The 17,362-nt window shown below is 45.0% G+C and overlaps 3 protein-coding genes across 3 annotated transcripts; 2 read left to right on the top strand and 1 right to left on the bottom strand.

The window, feature by feature from the left end:
* The first annotated feature begins 726 nt into the window (after positions 1-726).
* Positions 727-1,999, top strand: LOC128738858 (serine palmitoyltransferase small subunit A). Its single transcript, XM_053834305.1, has 2 exons — positions 727-1,331; positions 1,399-1,999. The coding sequence occupies exons 1-2, from the start codon at positions 1,232-1,234 to the stop codon at positions 1,575-1,577; spliced, it is 279 nt and encodes a 92-aa protein (XP_053690280.1). The 5' UTR covers positions 727-1,231; the 3' UTR covers positions 1,578-1,999.
* On the bottom strand, positions 1,753-5,469 carry LOC128738866 (TELO2-interacting protein 1 homolog). Its single transcript, XM_053834319.1, has 4 exons — positions 5,282-5,469; positions 4,157-4,999; positions 2,389-4,098; positions 1,753-2,325 (listed from the first exon to the last, which is right to left on the bottom strand). The coding sequence occupies exons 1-4, from the start codon at positions 5,467-5,469 to the stop codon at positions 1,998-2,000; spliced, it is 3,069 nt and encodes a 1,022-aa protein (XP_053690294.1). The 3' UTR covers positions 1,753-1,997.
* Positions 5,470-5,785: 316 nt separating this feature from the next.
* On the top strand, positions 5,786-17,362 carry LOC128735557 (uncharacterized). Its single transcript, XM_053830042.1, has 6 exons — positions 5,786-5,867; positions 13,223-13,784; positions 13,839-14,350; positions 14,406-15,371; positions 15,480-15,586; positions 15,680-17,362. The coding sequence occupies exons 1-6, from the start codon at positions 5,786-5,788 to the stop codon at positions 17,360-17,362; spliced, it is 3,912 nt and encodes a 1,303-aa protein (XP_053686017.1).

The raw sequence follows: 17,362 nt of genomic DNA, 5'->3' as shown, positions 1-17,362 counted from the left end.
TGTTCCTGAATGGATGTCTGTTCTCTGTGGTTTGCAGGGCCCAGCATCGTCGAAACAAATAATTGAAGTTGACTTTCTTTTACCTTCGCCTCATACATGAAGCGACTTGTTTCATTTGTTGAACAGAACGTTTCAGTTGAAGTGGATGATTGCTTCATGTCTGGCCCGATTTGTTGATGTCGACTACATTAAATATAATATGCGTTATATCATAGAAAATGTTACTCAAATTCCATTCATTTGCGCTCAAAATTGCTGGCTTTCTGCTGAATATTGGATAAAAAAAGTACAAATGAAGCTTTAAAACCCATCGTCACGATAAAGTGAAACCCGATTCACTTACGCTGATATAGCCAGTTTTGAAGTGAGGTGGTGCTGCTTTAGTTGAAACCGAAGCTTAATTACTTCATTGTTAAGTTACGATATGCAATTGAAGATGACGTTGTCGGGCTTCATTATTTTGAATTTTTATTCTTACCTCTAAATGCTTCATCATATCTCAAAGTTAGAAGTTGCCCAACCCTATTGTACGCAAGCGTTTGTAACCAACGCTTGCTGTGTCCCTTCTCCCTTCTTCGTTTGACGTTTCCCATTCATTTGGTTCGGCTCAGAAGTTCTGCGTATTTGCGCGTTTTTGTTTTGCTTTTCTCGTTCGTTGCTCACTGCCTCCCTCTTTCAGATAAATACTTCTTCGTTTCGTTTCGTGCCTTTGTTGGTTGACTTGGTTCGTGTAAAAATGCAACAGAGCTAAGTGCATAAGTGTGACCAATTTGAAAACAATTACCCCCTCGTTAGTAACTAATATCGTACGAGAGCGAAAGTATTCAATAAATTTGCTGATGGTTACCTACACTTTACATTGATGGTTGTGTAATTGGTTCCAGCAGATTTTTGGTCGGGGTGTTTATGCTGTTTACTGACAACGGGTTAAGTTTGGCGTTGACGTCGTTGCGTTAGTGAGTGAGTGACTCGGTGAAACAGCCAGCGGTGGTTTCCAGTTCCGTAAGATATCTTATCGCTGACTGGGCGAGAAAACGACCCAAGGCGCTATCAAACTGGCTCTTTCATCATCGTAAATCTATCGCTGGGCATTCTGTCAACCAGCGAATAGCGGCGATAAGCGACTTTATTAGAAAAATAATAGATAAGAGCAAGTAAACCAAGTCAGTCGTAATACAACTGCTTGATTGGAATTATCTCCACTGTCCTTTCGGAAATCTCCTTCATCAAAATGCTAAGTTCGATCAAGAAATCTATTTCATCCATCTATCTACTGTACGAGCTGAATACTTGCATCTACATGCTGGACCCGTGGGAGAAAAAGTTCATCAGTAAATATTACCGTTTTGGATTTTGTTTTACGCTCAAGTTTTCCTTACATCACGTTTCCATCCAAAGATGGTGTCATTTTCAGTATCCTCGCGCTGCTAATATTCTCCAGTTACGTCTACCTGCCCAGCTACACCCGGAGACTGATCAGTGCATTCATGCCAGCGGTGGTGGGAAGCGAGCAGCTTACGTTGGACCGAATGGACCATCACCACCAGCACCAGCCGATGGATTTTGGTGTCAATTGATGGGGAATACATGAAAACTACCAACCAGCATACGAAGTCTCGCATTTAACTAAGATGCTTGTATTCTAGGCAAGAAAAATGAAAATTTACTTTAATTAAAATACCGAGAGCTACTAGGTTTAGGGTAATCTGGGACTAAGAGACATTACACAAAAAAAAGACTCGACTTTCGAACAACACCAGTTCTCGTAACACTTCTAAGAAGGCTTTTATTCTCTCAAAGCGTAAGCTTGCATTAGCAATTAGGAAGTCAAAAAGTTGACAAATCACTTTCCAGTTAGAGCTGTCGCCGGAGCGCATATAAATTTGTTATTTCTGAAATAATCTATTGTTCTCTATTTAAATTATCACCTAATATCTACAAATCCCGTTAATATTAACCTTTTTATATGAATTACAAGCGACAAAAATAAAACTTTTTTACAGCGAAACCTTGTTTTGACTGAAAAAACTTGCATCGCAGCCTAGCTTAACGAAAACCGCGCCCGGATCGTAACGGGCAGCTAAACGTTCGAAGCACGATCTGGCCAACGATTGAAGCTCTCGCCGTTGATTCGGGTGACGACGGTCAATGTACAGTTTGACCACTTCCAGTACCCGATCGAGTTGGCGTTCGTTCAGCTGCAACCAGATCACCAGTTCCGGCGCATGGGTAAGGATTTTCCGTTGCAATTTGAACGTCTGATGGGCGCTGCAGTCCGCTGAAACCGAGTCTCGCATGAAGACGGTCAGCCGCGGCAGGACATCGCTGGTAGAAGGAAAAGAAAAGATTGAAAATGAAGTGAATTTTTTTTAGCTGGCTGGTACTGACTCTAGTGTCCGCTTGCGGATGAAATCCTTTGCCAACTGCGCCAAGGTAACTAGCAGATCGAAAGCTCGACCAATCACGACCACGTTGGAATCCGCGAAACGTTCCGAAAAGTTGAACCAAATTTGATGCACCAACGGAAGCAGCTGGTTTTCGTGATCCCGCAGCAACCGAATGCCTTCGTCCAGCGTCCCGAGAGCAATGATTCTCTCATCCGGAACGGTTGATGATAGATATTTGAAGCAAACCGTGAGAATTTTGAGCGTCATACGAATGTGCGCCGGAAGCTTATCTTCCTCGCTTTGGTAGGGAACCTCCGGTTCCGTTTCGGCTTCCATCAAATCGTTTTTTTCGTCATCTTCATCGCTAAGTTCCTCTAAAGTGGCACCAAATTCCTGGGCTGGAAGCTTATTTTCCACCTGCTTTTTTAGTTGAGCTAATTTTTCATCCAACTTGTTTTGAGCGTCCGTTTGGTGCCGCAAATCGTCCTCCTCGAGCGGAGACGGTACGTAGCGAAGCCGAATGGCTCTGATGAAAATTTGAAGCACTCGCAGGCACAGAATTCTGCCAGTTCCAACCCGCTGATCATGATTATCCAAAATGGTCATGACGATGGGACTGATAGTGGATTCTAACACGACAGACGATTCATATGGCACAAATCGTAAAACGGATTCGAGCGTGTGAACGACGGCTGGAAAAGTGGACGGCCGTTTCAAACACTGACCAATGTGCTGCGAGATGTAGTCCAAATTGTCCGTAATCAATCCGTGGATCGAATCAAAACCGAAACTACCTGCGATACTGTCCAGCGTCATTTCTGCCGCATCTACCAGACAGTTTAGACTGCTTCCCGTAACGGATAGAATATTCCGCAGCACATCGTATAACTGCCAACAGGCGAAGTCCTTCCGAAAGAGGTGACAGAACCGGCCAACCAATCGCAGTGCAAGACAGATATGAAGTACATTAAATTTGAGATCAGAAACGTGAGCCGTATCATCCAGTTCCAACTGCCAGTGATAGCTTTGCAGAATTTCGGAAAACACATTCCGTAACCCTGACGAAAGAAGGGTATTTTCCACTTCCGTAGGAATCAACTCGGAAAGCAGGAACAGATAGCTATTGTTGTTTAGCTTTGTGGTAAACAAATCTTCCTGAATGTAGTTTAGTATCGTGCCCAAGCTATTCGGATGTTCTGATAGGCTGTGAACCATTTCCAAGTATGTCTTTTCAGCCCGATTAGACCCTTGGAAGTTGCGTAAAATTATCCATCGAGACTCTCGCTTTTCATTTCCCAGTTTATCACCATCAGAGGCGTATTCAAAGCGATAGGACAGGTACTCTCGACGGACCAGTTCGTCTGATTGGTCCAATTCTGCGCCAGCTAAAAGTACGACAATTAACTGATTGAGAATTTCCTGGTTGGATAGAACCACATTCAGCTGGGAATCGGTCAGGAAATTAAAGTAACCCTTTATCAGCTGAAAGTGTGCTATCTGATCCGTTTCCTCTGCTCGATAGATGCTGCGTGCAATGGGTTTTAGCGCTTCATAGAAAAGTTCATCCGTTCTGAAAGAGCCGAATAACAGACTCCCCTTGTTTGAGGACGCTTCCAAAGCAGTTCCACAGACCGTTCGCACTCGCTCGGCACTGTCTTGCCTCAGGGCAAGCAGAGACTCCAGAAACGTTACCGAACAACATGGCATATTCCTGTAATGAAAATTACAATTACGGTCTACTGAAAAGTGGCAAACAAACCCACACTAACGGAAGACATTTGTCCAGCAGGTCAGCGTTCATCCGTGCATACTCCAGTCGGACAGAATCTTCCTCAACACCTCTCAGATGAGCAATTGTCGTCAGCACTTTATGTACTCGCTTGTCTGCTTCCAAAAGCCAAGCCTGATTCCGTTCCGCACTGCTAAAATATTCCTCTCTAGCCTTCGAATTCCTCAAGCCCATCCCGAGCACATTTTGCCGAACGTCAGCCGAAGTACCTAGCTCTTTAGAAAGCTTCACAAAATCCTCCGTTGTTCCTAGCTGTTCCAGATGTTTTTTCTCGTAATCTTCAAATATCAGCACCAAAATTCTTCCTAATGCTTTTACCGCAATTCGAACAACGGCAGTGCCTTGCTTTTCGTCTCCGTTAATAACGGTTACAAGTGCCACCAGAAGCTTTGGTAGAACTATGAAAAGCAGCTCCGCTACCTGATGCCGCAGCACGGAATCCGTCGAATCGAATTCATCGTGGATTTGCATTGTGGCCAAGATACACTCAACGGAATGAATTCGTAATTTCCGATAGCGTTCCGTTCCTAACAAAGTGACACATACAAATAGAACCTGCGAAAGCAGGTTCAGGTTATCCTTCCGATAAACCTCTTCCACCAGTTCCGACTCGATGTTCTTCGACGTCAATGTTAACGCCTTCACCGTAGCCAATTTCATTTCCTCCGAAAGTCCGTCTACCAGCTTACCCTCACTGCCATTGTAAATTTGCTTCAACAGGACAACCAACGTTGTTTTCATAGCCACGGCCTGGCTAAATTTACACTTCTGGAGAATAGTGCAAAGGCACTCCAACAAAGCGGTCTTAATCTCGTTGACGTTCCTGCGTGAATTAAATTACCGTGCAAGCACCATATTCAAAACAGTGCCTAATTCTGAACAGTCGCAAATTTTTCATAAATAATGACAAAACTCTGGCAATTTAAACCATTTTAATAATATGAAATCATCAGATGTAGTGATTAAATTGTTTAAATAGCTAGAATTTTGTCACTATTTATGAAAAATTTGCAACTGTTCCGAATTAGGCACTGTTTTGAATATGGTGCTTGCACGGTACACATAATTAAAAAAAACTCACAAGATAAAAGTCAGTTACACATACCTCCCGGAAACGTTATCCACCAGAATGACCAACTGCTGCAGCCAAATCCGTTGCAGAATCTGCATGCTGGGTCCATCGATTGTGACCAGCAGTTCGTTTAACCGCCGAATGTCAGCTACGTCCTGGCTTCGTAGCACCTTTTCGAACAGCGGTTTAACCCGTGTAAAAATCTCCGTTATTGTATTCATAGTTTAAAATTAAGTATGAGAAACAGAGGAGCTGAAGGTTTCTGTTTCACGCAAGAATTCTGCCGGCCGCCCGCCACAGCGCGGATCCGGATGTTTTTGTTTTGATTTTTGTTGACTGTCTCCTGTCTGTCCGATTGACAGCTTCACGCAGTTTCGGTGAGTTTTCGAAACACGCAAGGCGACGCCGCGCGCTTTGCGTACACGCTAAAATCGTAGCAAACATTGCTTTTCCGTCGGGTGAAAATTTTGACGATTTAATTTTTAGTTGCCGAGTCGTGAATATTAATCTGCATATTTTTTTGAAATCTTTTCAAATATGAACACGGTGAATTACGAAGAAAATTTTAAGTTGTTTTATCGGATCGCAAAAGTGCTTATTCTACAGCTAAAGGATGATGGTAAGCGCAAAATGAGACTCCTGTTTGTTCACTCTCAGAATTATTTCGTAAAACAAATTTTTGAAAGCACGAGAATTTTATCAAATTATTACTGTGGACTATAAACGCTGTTTATAATTTTTTACTGGTTCACTATGACTAAAATTAGAGTATGATTTTCACAAGGGTTAACGGTTCTGGTTTAATCTTCGAAACAACCATTATCATCATCGTCATCGTCATTTCCATTGTCATCGTCATAATCGTCCATCATGCGTTATCGTCATCATTATCAGCAGTGTCGTAACAAAGAAATTCTTTGACTATCGGGAGATAAATCAATAATAATAAGTATATACGGTACCCTTACCGTACCCTTACCGGCCACATCGCACAGTCGTCCGACATCCTTGCGATGTGGCCGGCCCAACGTAGTCTCCCAATTTTCGCCAGGTTTTTCGCCGATGAAAAATCTCTCCTTATAGTGCCCGTAACTTGTGGTTCATACACCTGCACCGCTCTCCGCTTTCCATTTATACTTACTTTACTTTAATGGCAACGATCCGTTACCGATCCTGCGCCGAACGAATTATGGTCCTCCAGTACCGTCGGTCCTGGGCTGCCGTTCTCCAATCCCCACGAACACCAGCTGAACGTGCATCGTCTTCGACAGCACACACTCACCGGGTGCGGGGTCTGCCCCGGAGTCTACGGCCTCTTCTTGGTTCTCTGCTGAAAATAGTTTTGGCTACTCTTTCGTCGGGCATTCTGGCCACGTGTCCAGCCCACCGCAGCCTGCCACATCGCAGAATTTTACGCTCAAAAACCCCAAGCACTCACCGATCAGCTTCCTTTAGCGTCCATGATTCGTGTCCGTAAAGGGTCACCGGGTGGATTAGTGTTCTGTAGAACGCCAGTTTTGTGCGAATTTGTAAACTACGGGACTTCAGCTGGCTACGTAATCCGTAGAAAGCCCGATTCGCGGCTGCAACTCGTCGTTTCACTGTCATCAGCAAAACCAAGAAGCAGGTGAGATTTCGTGATATTTCGTAATGATACTGTTTTACCTGACTCACTGCGAATATGCGTGTTATTGAAATAAAACGTCACCATGCGTTTTATTCGTTTATAACGCATATGCATCTAATATCGATAACAACCGATTTTTTATAAGTTGTGCTTTTGTTATTGCATTTAACTTGTAAAAAGTTGCATAAATAACAATTCAGTTTCACAATACAATTATTGCGTACTACTAGCACTTGCAATATAATGTTTAAGTACGTTATTTTTAGTGATCAAAATCAACGATATTTTCGATACAAGGGCGATATTTTTCGAAACCTTTCGAACCAACACGATACCGCGAATACAACGCTATGCGCAGTGAGTCAGGTAACACAGTAGTCCCATTCCTTTCCACGTTTGCCCTTCGTAATGCACCTTTCAAGGCAATGTTGAATAGCAGGTTAGAAAGTGCATCCCCTTGCTTCGGTCCATCCAACGCCACGAAAGCAGCTGAGGTCTCACCCGCTATTCTAACGCATGATTTGGATCCGTCCAGCGTCGCACGAATCAGCGTAACTGGTTTCGTCGGAAAACCATGTTCTAGTATTATCTATCACAGTTCATTTCGTTTAACTGAATCGTACGCCGCATCAAAGTCCACAAACAGATGGTGTGTCTGCAAGTTGTACTCCCGGAACTTGTCTAGCAACTGACGCAGGGTAAACATCTGATTTATCGTGGAGCGGCCCTCACGAATACCAGCTTGGTACTCGCCGACGATACGGGATACGGGAAAGCACCTTGTAGGCAGAATTGAGTAATGTAATTCCTCGATAGTTTTTACACTCCAGTCGATGTCCCTTTTTGAAAATTGGGCAAATGAGGCCATCCAACCACTGCTCCGGCATTTGTTCTTCCTCCCAGATTCTGACAATGATCCGGTGGATTGCTTCATACAGCCGCTCGCTCCCCGCTTTTAGAAGTTCAGTCGGGATACCGTACTTCCCTGCAGCCATACCGTTTTTCAGCTCACTGATCCACAGCTTGACCATCGCTTACAATTCCTATCCTGTCCCTGTTGATCTCCGCATTTACCTCTCCATTCAACAGTGTCTGGGAGTGCTCCTTCCACCTGGCTGCTACCGCCGTTTTGTCAGTAAGCAGGTTGCCAGCACTATCATTGCACATCACTGGCATGGCAAAATTCCTGCATCTCACCGTTTTATAGTAACTCCGAGTGTCGTTGCTGGCGTATCGCTCCTCTGCGTCGGAGAGCACGTGCTCCTCGTACTCGCGTTTATTTAGACGATGCATTTTTTTTCCGCAGCTCTAGTCTCTCTGTATCTCTCTGTTTTGACGCGTTGTCGCAGTGAGCATGCGATTCCTGGTCTGGTTCTTTTCATTTGTCACTCTGGCATTTGGCGTCAAACCAGCTGTTACTCTGTCTTGCACCTCTCTCGCAGCTGTTTCGATGGCACCATGGATGTTCCTCCACAGGCCATTTATATCTTCTCCTTCTACCTGCTGTTGTGCGATTCGTTGGTCAAGCTTCCTGGCGTACTCCACTGCTACGCCGTCTGCCGTTAACCGCTGGATGTTGAAACGCAGCGTCCTCAGTGCGAGCTTTCGCCGTGTTCGACAGCCTTGCGCGAATCTTACTCACTACGAGATAGTGGTTAGAGTCGATATTTGGTCCCTGAAAAGACCTCTCAATAGGTCCTCTCAAGCTTGTCGTAAAACTCATCCTTAGCATCATCGGATTTATCGTTTGTCGGTGCGTATAAGTTGATTAGGCTGTAGTTGAAGGATTTGTCCTTAATCCTCAACACGCATATACGGTCATCTACGGGCCTCCACCGGATAACTCGCTGCCTTTGTTTTCCCAACACTACGAAACCGACTCCATTATTTGCTTTTTTGTCGCCACTGTAGTAGATGTGGCACTTGAAAGAAGTGCCTGCAATACGGTCTACAGCACGGAATTCCCTTTCTTCGGAACTTGGCCACCGAACTTCCTGAATAGCAGCGATCTCCACTCCGAGCAGCTCTCGAGCAAGCAAGCCAGCCCGTGCCGTTTCATGGAGAGTTCGGACATTTTCCATTAGTTATCTCTTAATCGTTTCCATGTCCCTCGCCGTGTCCTATACCGATTGTTTCGTCCTGAATGCCTTTCTTCGTTGTTCGTGGTAATTGAGTTTTTCGGTATGCTACCTCACTGAGGGCGCGATACCTACATCCCGCTGATGGGCCTGCCATCTTAGGTATAGCTTGCGGGATACAACATTTTATATTCAGCCGCCCGTTACGAGACAGACGCTGTGTGAGCCGCCCCTCGCCTGGAGAACAGGCGCTCTAGTTCGTACCACCTAGCTTAGCTGCTTCAGTAAGTACATAAAGCATTTCCGGGTAAGGCCATCGACCGTTATCATTTGACTTAGATCTGCGTGGAGACGCTGGGTGGGAGCAAGCAAAGTTACTGTCTCAAGTCCGTAGAGGACTACCGGTCTGATTAGCGTTTTGTACATCGTCAGCTTTGTGCGGCGGCATATGCTCCTTGATCGAAACGTCTTGCGAAGAGAAAAGTAGGCTCGATTTCCAGCTTGAATGCGTTGTTGGATCTCCTTCCTCGTATTATTGTCGGCGGTGACCAGAGATCCCAAATATATGTACTTATCAACCATTACCAGTTCATCGCCGTCAATATTCACTGTCCATAGGAGGCAAACTTTTGTTTCTCTGGCGCCTCTTTCACCGTATATTTGGTTTTTGATACATTGATTTGTAACCCAATCCTCTTAGCCTTCGTTTGTAGTCTACCGTAGCACTATGGGCCAGAAATAAAAATTTCGGGACAAAAATATTTGCGGTTAAACGGCATGTATGTCTCAGCTCAATGTGGTCTTGGGCAACTTTTTGAATAAAAAATTGATGCATATTTTGAAGAGGTCGTCCAATATTTAAGCGTTACTTAAACAACAATTTAAGTAATAAGTTTTTGAGTAAACTTTTTTTCACCTTTTTGGTTTCAAAATGTTAAAGATAAACCAATTTCAAGTAATTTTTCTGAAGATATGAAACTTCTACCTTTTACCCATTTTCAGCAATAGACCTTTGTTTATAAACGACCCCTCAAATCACATTTCTTCTTGTAACATGTTTATTTCAACAGACAGCTCAATGTGATGTTCTAGAAAATATTTTGTTCTAGAGGAATATTTTTGTAGAACATTTGAAAGCAATAAAATAAGCGTGTGCAAAGTTATTGAGTGTAATCTCGCAACCGGTAAGAGATAGATAGTTACTCTATTCAGCAAAGTTGCTTATTTTAGTATATTCTGCAACTTTTGGAGAAAAAATTTTTTTTTTTAATTATTTAATAAAACAAAAGTTTGAGTCACCCTAATACGTAAGTTCATGGTCACCCTAATAGTGCAGAAAGATGCGCTATATTTTATTATTTTACTTCTCCGAAGACACCATCCTTGAAAAAATATACATTTTTCATCAGACGGTTTTTAATCTAATCTAATATAATCTCACACTAACGCAGCCAATTCTGGAAGGCATCCTGGAAAATGACGATTACTTCAATCAATCATTTTTCTTGTCAACAGCCAGGCCAACTGAGAGAATTCCAAGGAATCAAGTGGAACCCGTACCTCCCGTACCAAACGCTTCTCATAAACATTGATAATGATTTATTTACAGCCGTTGGGAGTATCTTTGCTAATAAAGGTTAAGTGATACTCCGGACCTTCCGGGATGAACTAATGGCATTTAGACCAGAAGTTAGGCTGCAATTGGCCAAGGATATAGCGCCTTATTTCGCTCTCTGACAATAGATTAGTCTGCCAGAAAATTGGTTTAAATCATATAATACTTGAAAATAAAGTCGTGTGGTTTAATGGTTGCCCAAAACTACATTTGTAAGGTTAGGAACTGAAAACCGTACGACCCCGCACTTCCTAGCATGGCTACTCAATTATACAAATTGAAGTATTTCCAGGTATGGCAACGTTGAGGCGCTTGGTAGGAGTTTCGGATGGTTAGAGCTATGTTGGGCGCTTTTTCCTAGTTGCCTTCCCCGTGTAAAAGGATCTTCAGAAAAAATATTTCAAATTGGTTTATCCATTGGCGGAACTAGGGGGGGGGGGGCTAGGGGGGGCTAAGCCCTCCCTAGAAAAGATTTAGCCCCCCCTAGAAAAATTGACTAAGTTTTTTAATTTTTGAAAAATCAATAGTTAGATAACTATAGGTACGAAAAACTTCAGAGTAAAGTTTATTTGCATGACTGTTATAAGATTCCAGGCATTAATGTGCATTAAATTTTAATATGCCGACGAAATAAAACGGTTGAAAAAAATTCCGAGGGCTATAGCCCCCCCCTAGGAATGAGCGCTAGTTCCGCCAATGGGTTTATCTTTAATATTTTAAAACCAAACAGGTAAAAAAATTTACTCAAAAAGTTGTTACTTAAATAGTTGTTAAAGTAGCACCTAAATATTGGACGACCCCTTCAAAAGATGCATCATTTTTTCATTCAAAAAGTTACCGAAGACCACATTAAGCTGAGACATGCCGTTTAACCGCAAATATTGTGCTTTGCAGCTATACCTGGATTAATCCAAATTATTTTCTCTAATGCCAATGTATATGACAAAACAAAACAGCAACATTGCAGTTGTCACTCTTTCTCTTTCTCACTCACAGCATTCGCATTGTCGCACTTTTTGTGTCAGTCGCACTTTTAGACTGCGGTGTCCAGTAAGGTGCAAAATGCGGGATATTTTTGTCCCGAAATTTTAATTTCTGGCCCATAGTGCGTAGATTGCCTCCGCCGTTCGAAGGTTTCTAGTAATAATTTTAAAGTCGTCTGCAAAGGCTAGAAGTTTGCTACTCTTGCTGAAAATTGTTCCTCTCGTTTCGATGCCCGCTCACCGGATCACACCTTCAATAGCCATCTTGAATAACATACAGGACAGTCCATTTCCGATTCGAAGACTCGAGGATGCCCCTGAAACACACGTTCTCGAGCATTATCTGCCATAGTTGTTCGTGTTCGTCTGTATCATTATGCTGCCACGAAATCCATGAAAAAATGACGCGTGGGCACGTTGTACTCGCGACATTTCTGAAGGATTTTTGGAGAGTGGAAGTTTGATCCGCAGTAGAACGGGCCCCCATAAAGTCCCCCTGGTACCGCTCTACGAATTCTTTTGCTATTAGGGACGACGTAACAAATTTTTGATGCTTCTGAGAGAGCATCTTGTAGGCGGCGTTGACCAGCGTAATGCCACGGTAAGTACAGCAATCCAACCGATCCCCCTTTTTGTTGATGGGCCAAAGGACACCTTCCATCCACTCCTCCGGTAGTTTCTCTTCTTCTCAAATCTTTGCAATTACCTATACAGTAAAGTGCCGGTGCTACTTAGCAGTTCTTGGCCATTTTTATGGATTTCTGCCGCTAACCGGTGCTTTCCGGTGGCTCTGTTGTTCTTCAGCTGACCGATTTTTCGCCGCATCTTTTCAATATCGGGAGCCGGTAAGCCCTTATGGTCTGTAGGCACTCCTAGGTTAACTTCCGTTCCGTCTTCGTCTGTTATATCACCGTTGAGATGCACATCGGAGAACTGCTTCCACCTGTCGACCTTGCGACCGGGCTTTGTTGTATATTCTTTACGGTGTATATTCTAGATTGGTTCACCTTCTCTTGGAACTTGTGCGTTTCGTTAGCCCGAAATAGTTGTTCTAGCTCTTCACGGGAAAAGAAAGTGCTTCTAATTACCAGACCTCGGGAAACTGTAAAGTCAATTGCTGTGTGCAGACTAAGGGGCCCGATCGCCGATCTATACATTGCTTCCCTGCCAATCTGGGCGGTCTTATCCCCGATGACGAGCTTGATGTCCCGTGGCAAGCAGCTGACGTACGGTGCCTCCAGCTGTGCATAAAATGCTTCCTTCTCGTATTCGGACCCGTTCCCAGCGAAATTGAGCGATAAGCAGTTCCAGGTATCAAGCATCTATTCCATGTCCTTGGTTCGTTGCCCTTGTCTATGCCGAATGTTTCGAGTAGAATTTGCTTGATCATTCGCATTATAAAGGTTTAGGCAGGTAGCCTTACTATAGTCGGTCCCTGTCAGTATACGAACTTAGTTTCTGTAAAATTCGTTCGAATTCCGGCTTCCGGTACCACGAGGAGGTAGGGCTAGAAGCTGCTAAATAAGAGGCTAAGGCATTATCCAGCCCAGAGACAAAAAGAATTATTTACAGAGTTTTTTTTTGTAAAACAAAATCATTCCATTATCCGGAGTGAAAACAAGTCCGGCCTGTATTATCAATTTCCATTTTAACACATGTTCCATTTCAAAGACAAAGTCCTTGCTGCCCAGTGGTTACGTAAGTTGGCCGCATGCCAATCGGACGCCGACTCCGAACTGCGATGTCACTATATGACCCTGCTGCTGATTACACTTCAGCAGCAACGGATTGTCGGTCCTTTCAAAGAGCCTCCAGTCGGGGGAACCAAGCTGGAACCGTTCGCCGAAGATTATCAGCCCGAAGACATTCAGCGACTGATCAACGATGATCTGCAGAAAACGCCTCCTCCGCCGCTCACGCAGTTTGCTCTTTCCGGTGGTCCCATGCTAACCGAGTTTGCTGTAGCGCAGGAAATTCCGAAGTTTGGAGCACATTTCTTCTATGTGTGCTCCCTTCAGCCCGTCTACGAATTTCAGCAAGCCTATCAGTCACAAATTCCACGCCCCTTGAGGGGGCCCACAAGATCAACTATGCGTGACCTGAACGCTGGCGTTGAGCGACTGTTGCGCGAAGAACGAAAGAAAATAAAAGTTACAGTCGACAAATCGGGTAAAAAGAGCATACAAATTAAAGACGAGCACTTTGCGGCCTTTTCGGAAACGGCAAGAAAACCGTAAGTGCCCTCCAATTAGCAAAACGAGTGTATCCTACATTTAATTCTTTGCAGCCGCGCAATGTCGAAGCGATTGCAAAAACGGTTAGGTGTAACTCTGCCAGAACCTGAACCGGCTACTGCTGACAGCTTCGAAGAGCCCTCTCCGAGACGTCCTGCTGGTCCTGCTGGATCAATAGCTGGGGCTGTAGCTGCAGGTGCCGCTTCTGCCGTCGCTACTTCGAAGCTAGGCACTCCTGGAAAACCAAAAAGCGCGAAAAAGTCCGGCATTGCGAGACCCGGGATCAAGCCTCCAGGCGCAGTGAAGTCTGGCACACGGTTGGCAGCTCCTGGAAGTGTCCAACGAAGACCCGCCCCAAAAGCTCAACCTGCCGCATCCCCTGAACCTCAAGTCATACCTGTTAGTTCTCCACTACGCTTCACGCGACATCCGGATGCTCCACCCACTCCACCGCTGTTTCTTTTTGGTGCACCCACCGGAGGTCAGGCTTACGAACAGGAAGCTTTCGATGTCCCTGCTACGGAGAAATTTGCTGTCTCCAAAGTCAAATTTCTCCAGAAAAAATGTATCTACAATTTTAACATTTATTGTATGACCATAATTCAGTAGCCACTTTTCAGGGTCCCCTAAGAAAAAACCCGGACGAGTTGATGTACTGGAAATCCTGGAGGAACATCCAATTACGGAGGAAATTCTGCAGCTGGAGGCTGAAGCGAGACCACGCATCCCTACACCGGAGATAGTTGAAGAAGTTCGCGAAACAAAGCGCCGTTCACTACTATTGAAAACCGTTACTGACGCTAAAACGCGTGAATTAATGGAGAAATTCTATGCCGTCAAGACCGCTAAACCGCGCAAACTTGATTTCTCGCAGGAAATCGATGCTACCGTACCAACCGTTGCTGATCAACAGCAACCGGTATTGCTGGATGACACCGCCGAGTTTTTGGCTGAAGAAGCTATGGATTATTACCAACAATTTGCAGACAGTCAATATATTATGCCTGAGGTAACACAGGATATGTCTTTGATGCCAGGTCCATCGTCAACTAGATTAGACCTAGGCAGAGAAGAGGAACAATTTGAATTGCTAGACGAAATGCCACCATGGCAAGAAGATTTGCAGGGCCAATTGCAGCAGGAACCTTCGGGCGGAGCCTTGCAGGACGAGTTCTTAGCTGACATCGATATTGAGTTTGCAGAAGAACCAATCTATGACGATAGCTCGCTCTCAATTTTATATGAGTCTCCCGCTAGGTCGCCGATTGATCACACCAGACGCTTACAGGAAGCACGGGCAGCCTATCAGGACGTTGCCGCAAGTTTGCAGTACAGAACGCCTACCCCTAAGAGACCGCCGCAACCCCGAAGGATTTCTCCAAAAGATACGGCAGACCGTTTACTGGACATAAGTGGAGCAGCGACGCCCAGAACACCGAGGATGCAGCAACACATGATGGACTTGATTACAGGTGAGACACCACCCGAAATGAAAATAATCATGCGAAAAATCGCGGATCAAGTGGAAGTGCATAAAGAAATAGTGGCTGGCATCGTACCCAAGTCACCATCGGTCGAACGGCTACTGATTCAGTTTGAAGATGCAATCGAAACCATGGAGGACGTCCAGAGTCGCTTGGAAGAAAGTATCAAAGAAGCGTCATTGGTTGAGTCTACAGCGCCGCAGTCCCCGGGAATTGATCTTAGTAGAGGAGCTGATGCGCTTGAAAATCTGAAATCCCGTTTACAGCAATTACGTGAGGCCAGACAAGTGCAACCGAAAACTCCACCGAAAACACCGGTGGCAGAGCCACCCGCTGAACCCCCCACAGAACCGCCGGTAGAACCATCAACAGAGCCGTCGGCAGAACTACCAACAGAACCAGCAGAAGAGCTTGCACCCGTGTCTATTCCTGAAACCCAACCAGAAGTCCCATTTAGTCCTCTTGGGTTCCAACTACTGAACGTGTCGGAAATGATAGCAAACGCAATGGAGAATGCTCAATTATTGCAAGATGTGGCCGAAGCTGTACCGGAGCCGATTGTTCAAGAAGCCGCTAACCAGAGCTTACAGTCTGCAGTAGTTCTAGGCGAAATATCTGACCGACTGAAGAACCTGACAACGATGTGGGAACAAACTGTGCATGATGTGGACGACGCATCGTTAGGGCTGATTGAGGATGAAGAAATTGGGGATGATATTTTCGACATGGATGGAACGTTGGATAGCATGGTGGAAAGCCTGGATAAGTCAGTGAAGGAGGTCATCGCCGAGGGAGATGACGTTAGATCGCCAGCTGCTCAACATTTACAAACTGCCCTACGAGATTTCCAACGTGCTTTCCAGGAAATCAGCTTGGATCTAGAAGGATCACTACTTGAAAGTAGCACGCCGGCCGATGTGCTCTTGAACGATGCTTTAGACGATGCAGTGGAAGTGCTGGAACAGTCGATGCAATTGGAAAAGGCAGCAGTGATGAATGTTTCTGCTACGAAAGAGAATCAGGAAGTTTTGAAGAAGAGTAGCGCTGCTACAGAGGGACTGGCTGAGGTACTCGATCAAATGGTTGCACTTGCACCTCCATCTCCTACCCAAGGTCCTCAGATTGAGCCTCATAGGCGAGCTGACATCGAATCGCGACTAAAAACGCTTCGTATTGCTTCACGTCAACCAGTTGAAGAAGATGTTTTAGTCGACATTTACGGAGAGGAAGAAGAAACGGAACCAGAGTTTGTGCCATTTAAAATCGACTTCTCCGATGATGAGGGAGATGAAATGATTTTAGCTGATGAGGAAATGATGACAGGTGACCTCTTGACGGAAGAAACAGAGGATGCCGCGAAAGCGTTCTTTTCTAGACCCACACGACGTCCTTTACCATTTTCACCGTCCCTTCTGCGAAAAACATACACTCCTAAAGGACGTCACTCGGAGAAGCGACTGCACTTTCAAGAACAAATTCAGGCTGAAATGGCAAATCTACTTAGCGTTGCAGAGCAGCAGCAATTAGCGCTTTTGGATGCAAGCCTTACGATCAATGACAACGCAGCAGATGCTAGTGCGATTGCTGCAAGCCAGCGTGTCGCACAGTCAATGCTAAAATCGCAGGCTGAAATGTTCGATATGATTTCTCAGGTTCAACAGTCGCCACGAGACAAGGCCTTCGGCTGGTTGGGCCCGATGGCTTCCCATGGATTACCAAGGAAATCTGGCTCAAAAGCATCGCTGGGAGCTATACCTAAAGCATCTAGGTCTCAGGTAAGAATGCCAGCTAGAGCGAAGGCTCCCTCTAGAGCATCTGCACAGCCGACACCCGGTAGAGCAGCACCTTCCAAACCACCAGCAGTTAGACGCCCAGTGAAAAAATCAGTTACGGAAGGACCGTTGGCGCCTCCGCCCGGTGTCAAGGTACCAAAACCTAGAGCTGGCTATGACACTCCTGTTCCAGTCAAGCGGCCACCACAACCGATTCCTCTACCGGGAACTAGCGGCGCCGCTCCGAGTACGGCTTCCACCTCTGTTCGGGCAAGTCTTCCGCGACCAACCTCAGCCTCCAGTACTAGTCGGAGGCGATAA

The sequence above is a fragment of the Sabethes cyaneus genome, chromosome 1 (assembly GCF_943734655.1).
Source record: "Sabethes cyaneus chromosome 1, idSabCyanKW18_F2, whole genome shotgun sequence".
In the NCBI taxonomy this organism is placed as follows: Eukaryota; Metazoa; Arthropoda; class Insecta; order Diptera; family Culicidae; genus Sabethes; species Sabethes cyaneus.
This window is presented reverse-complemented; position numbering and strand designations above follow the sequence as displayed.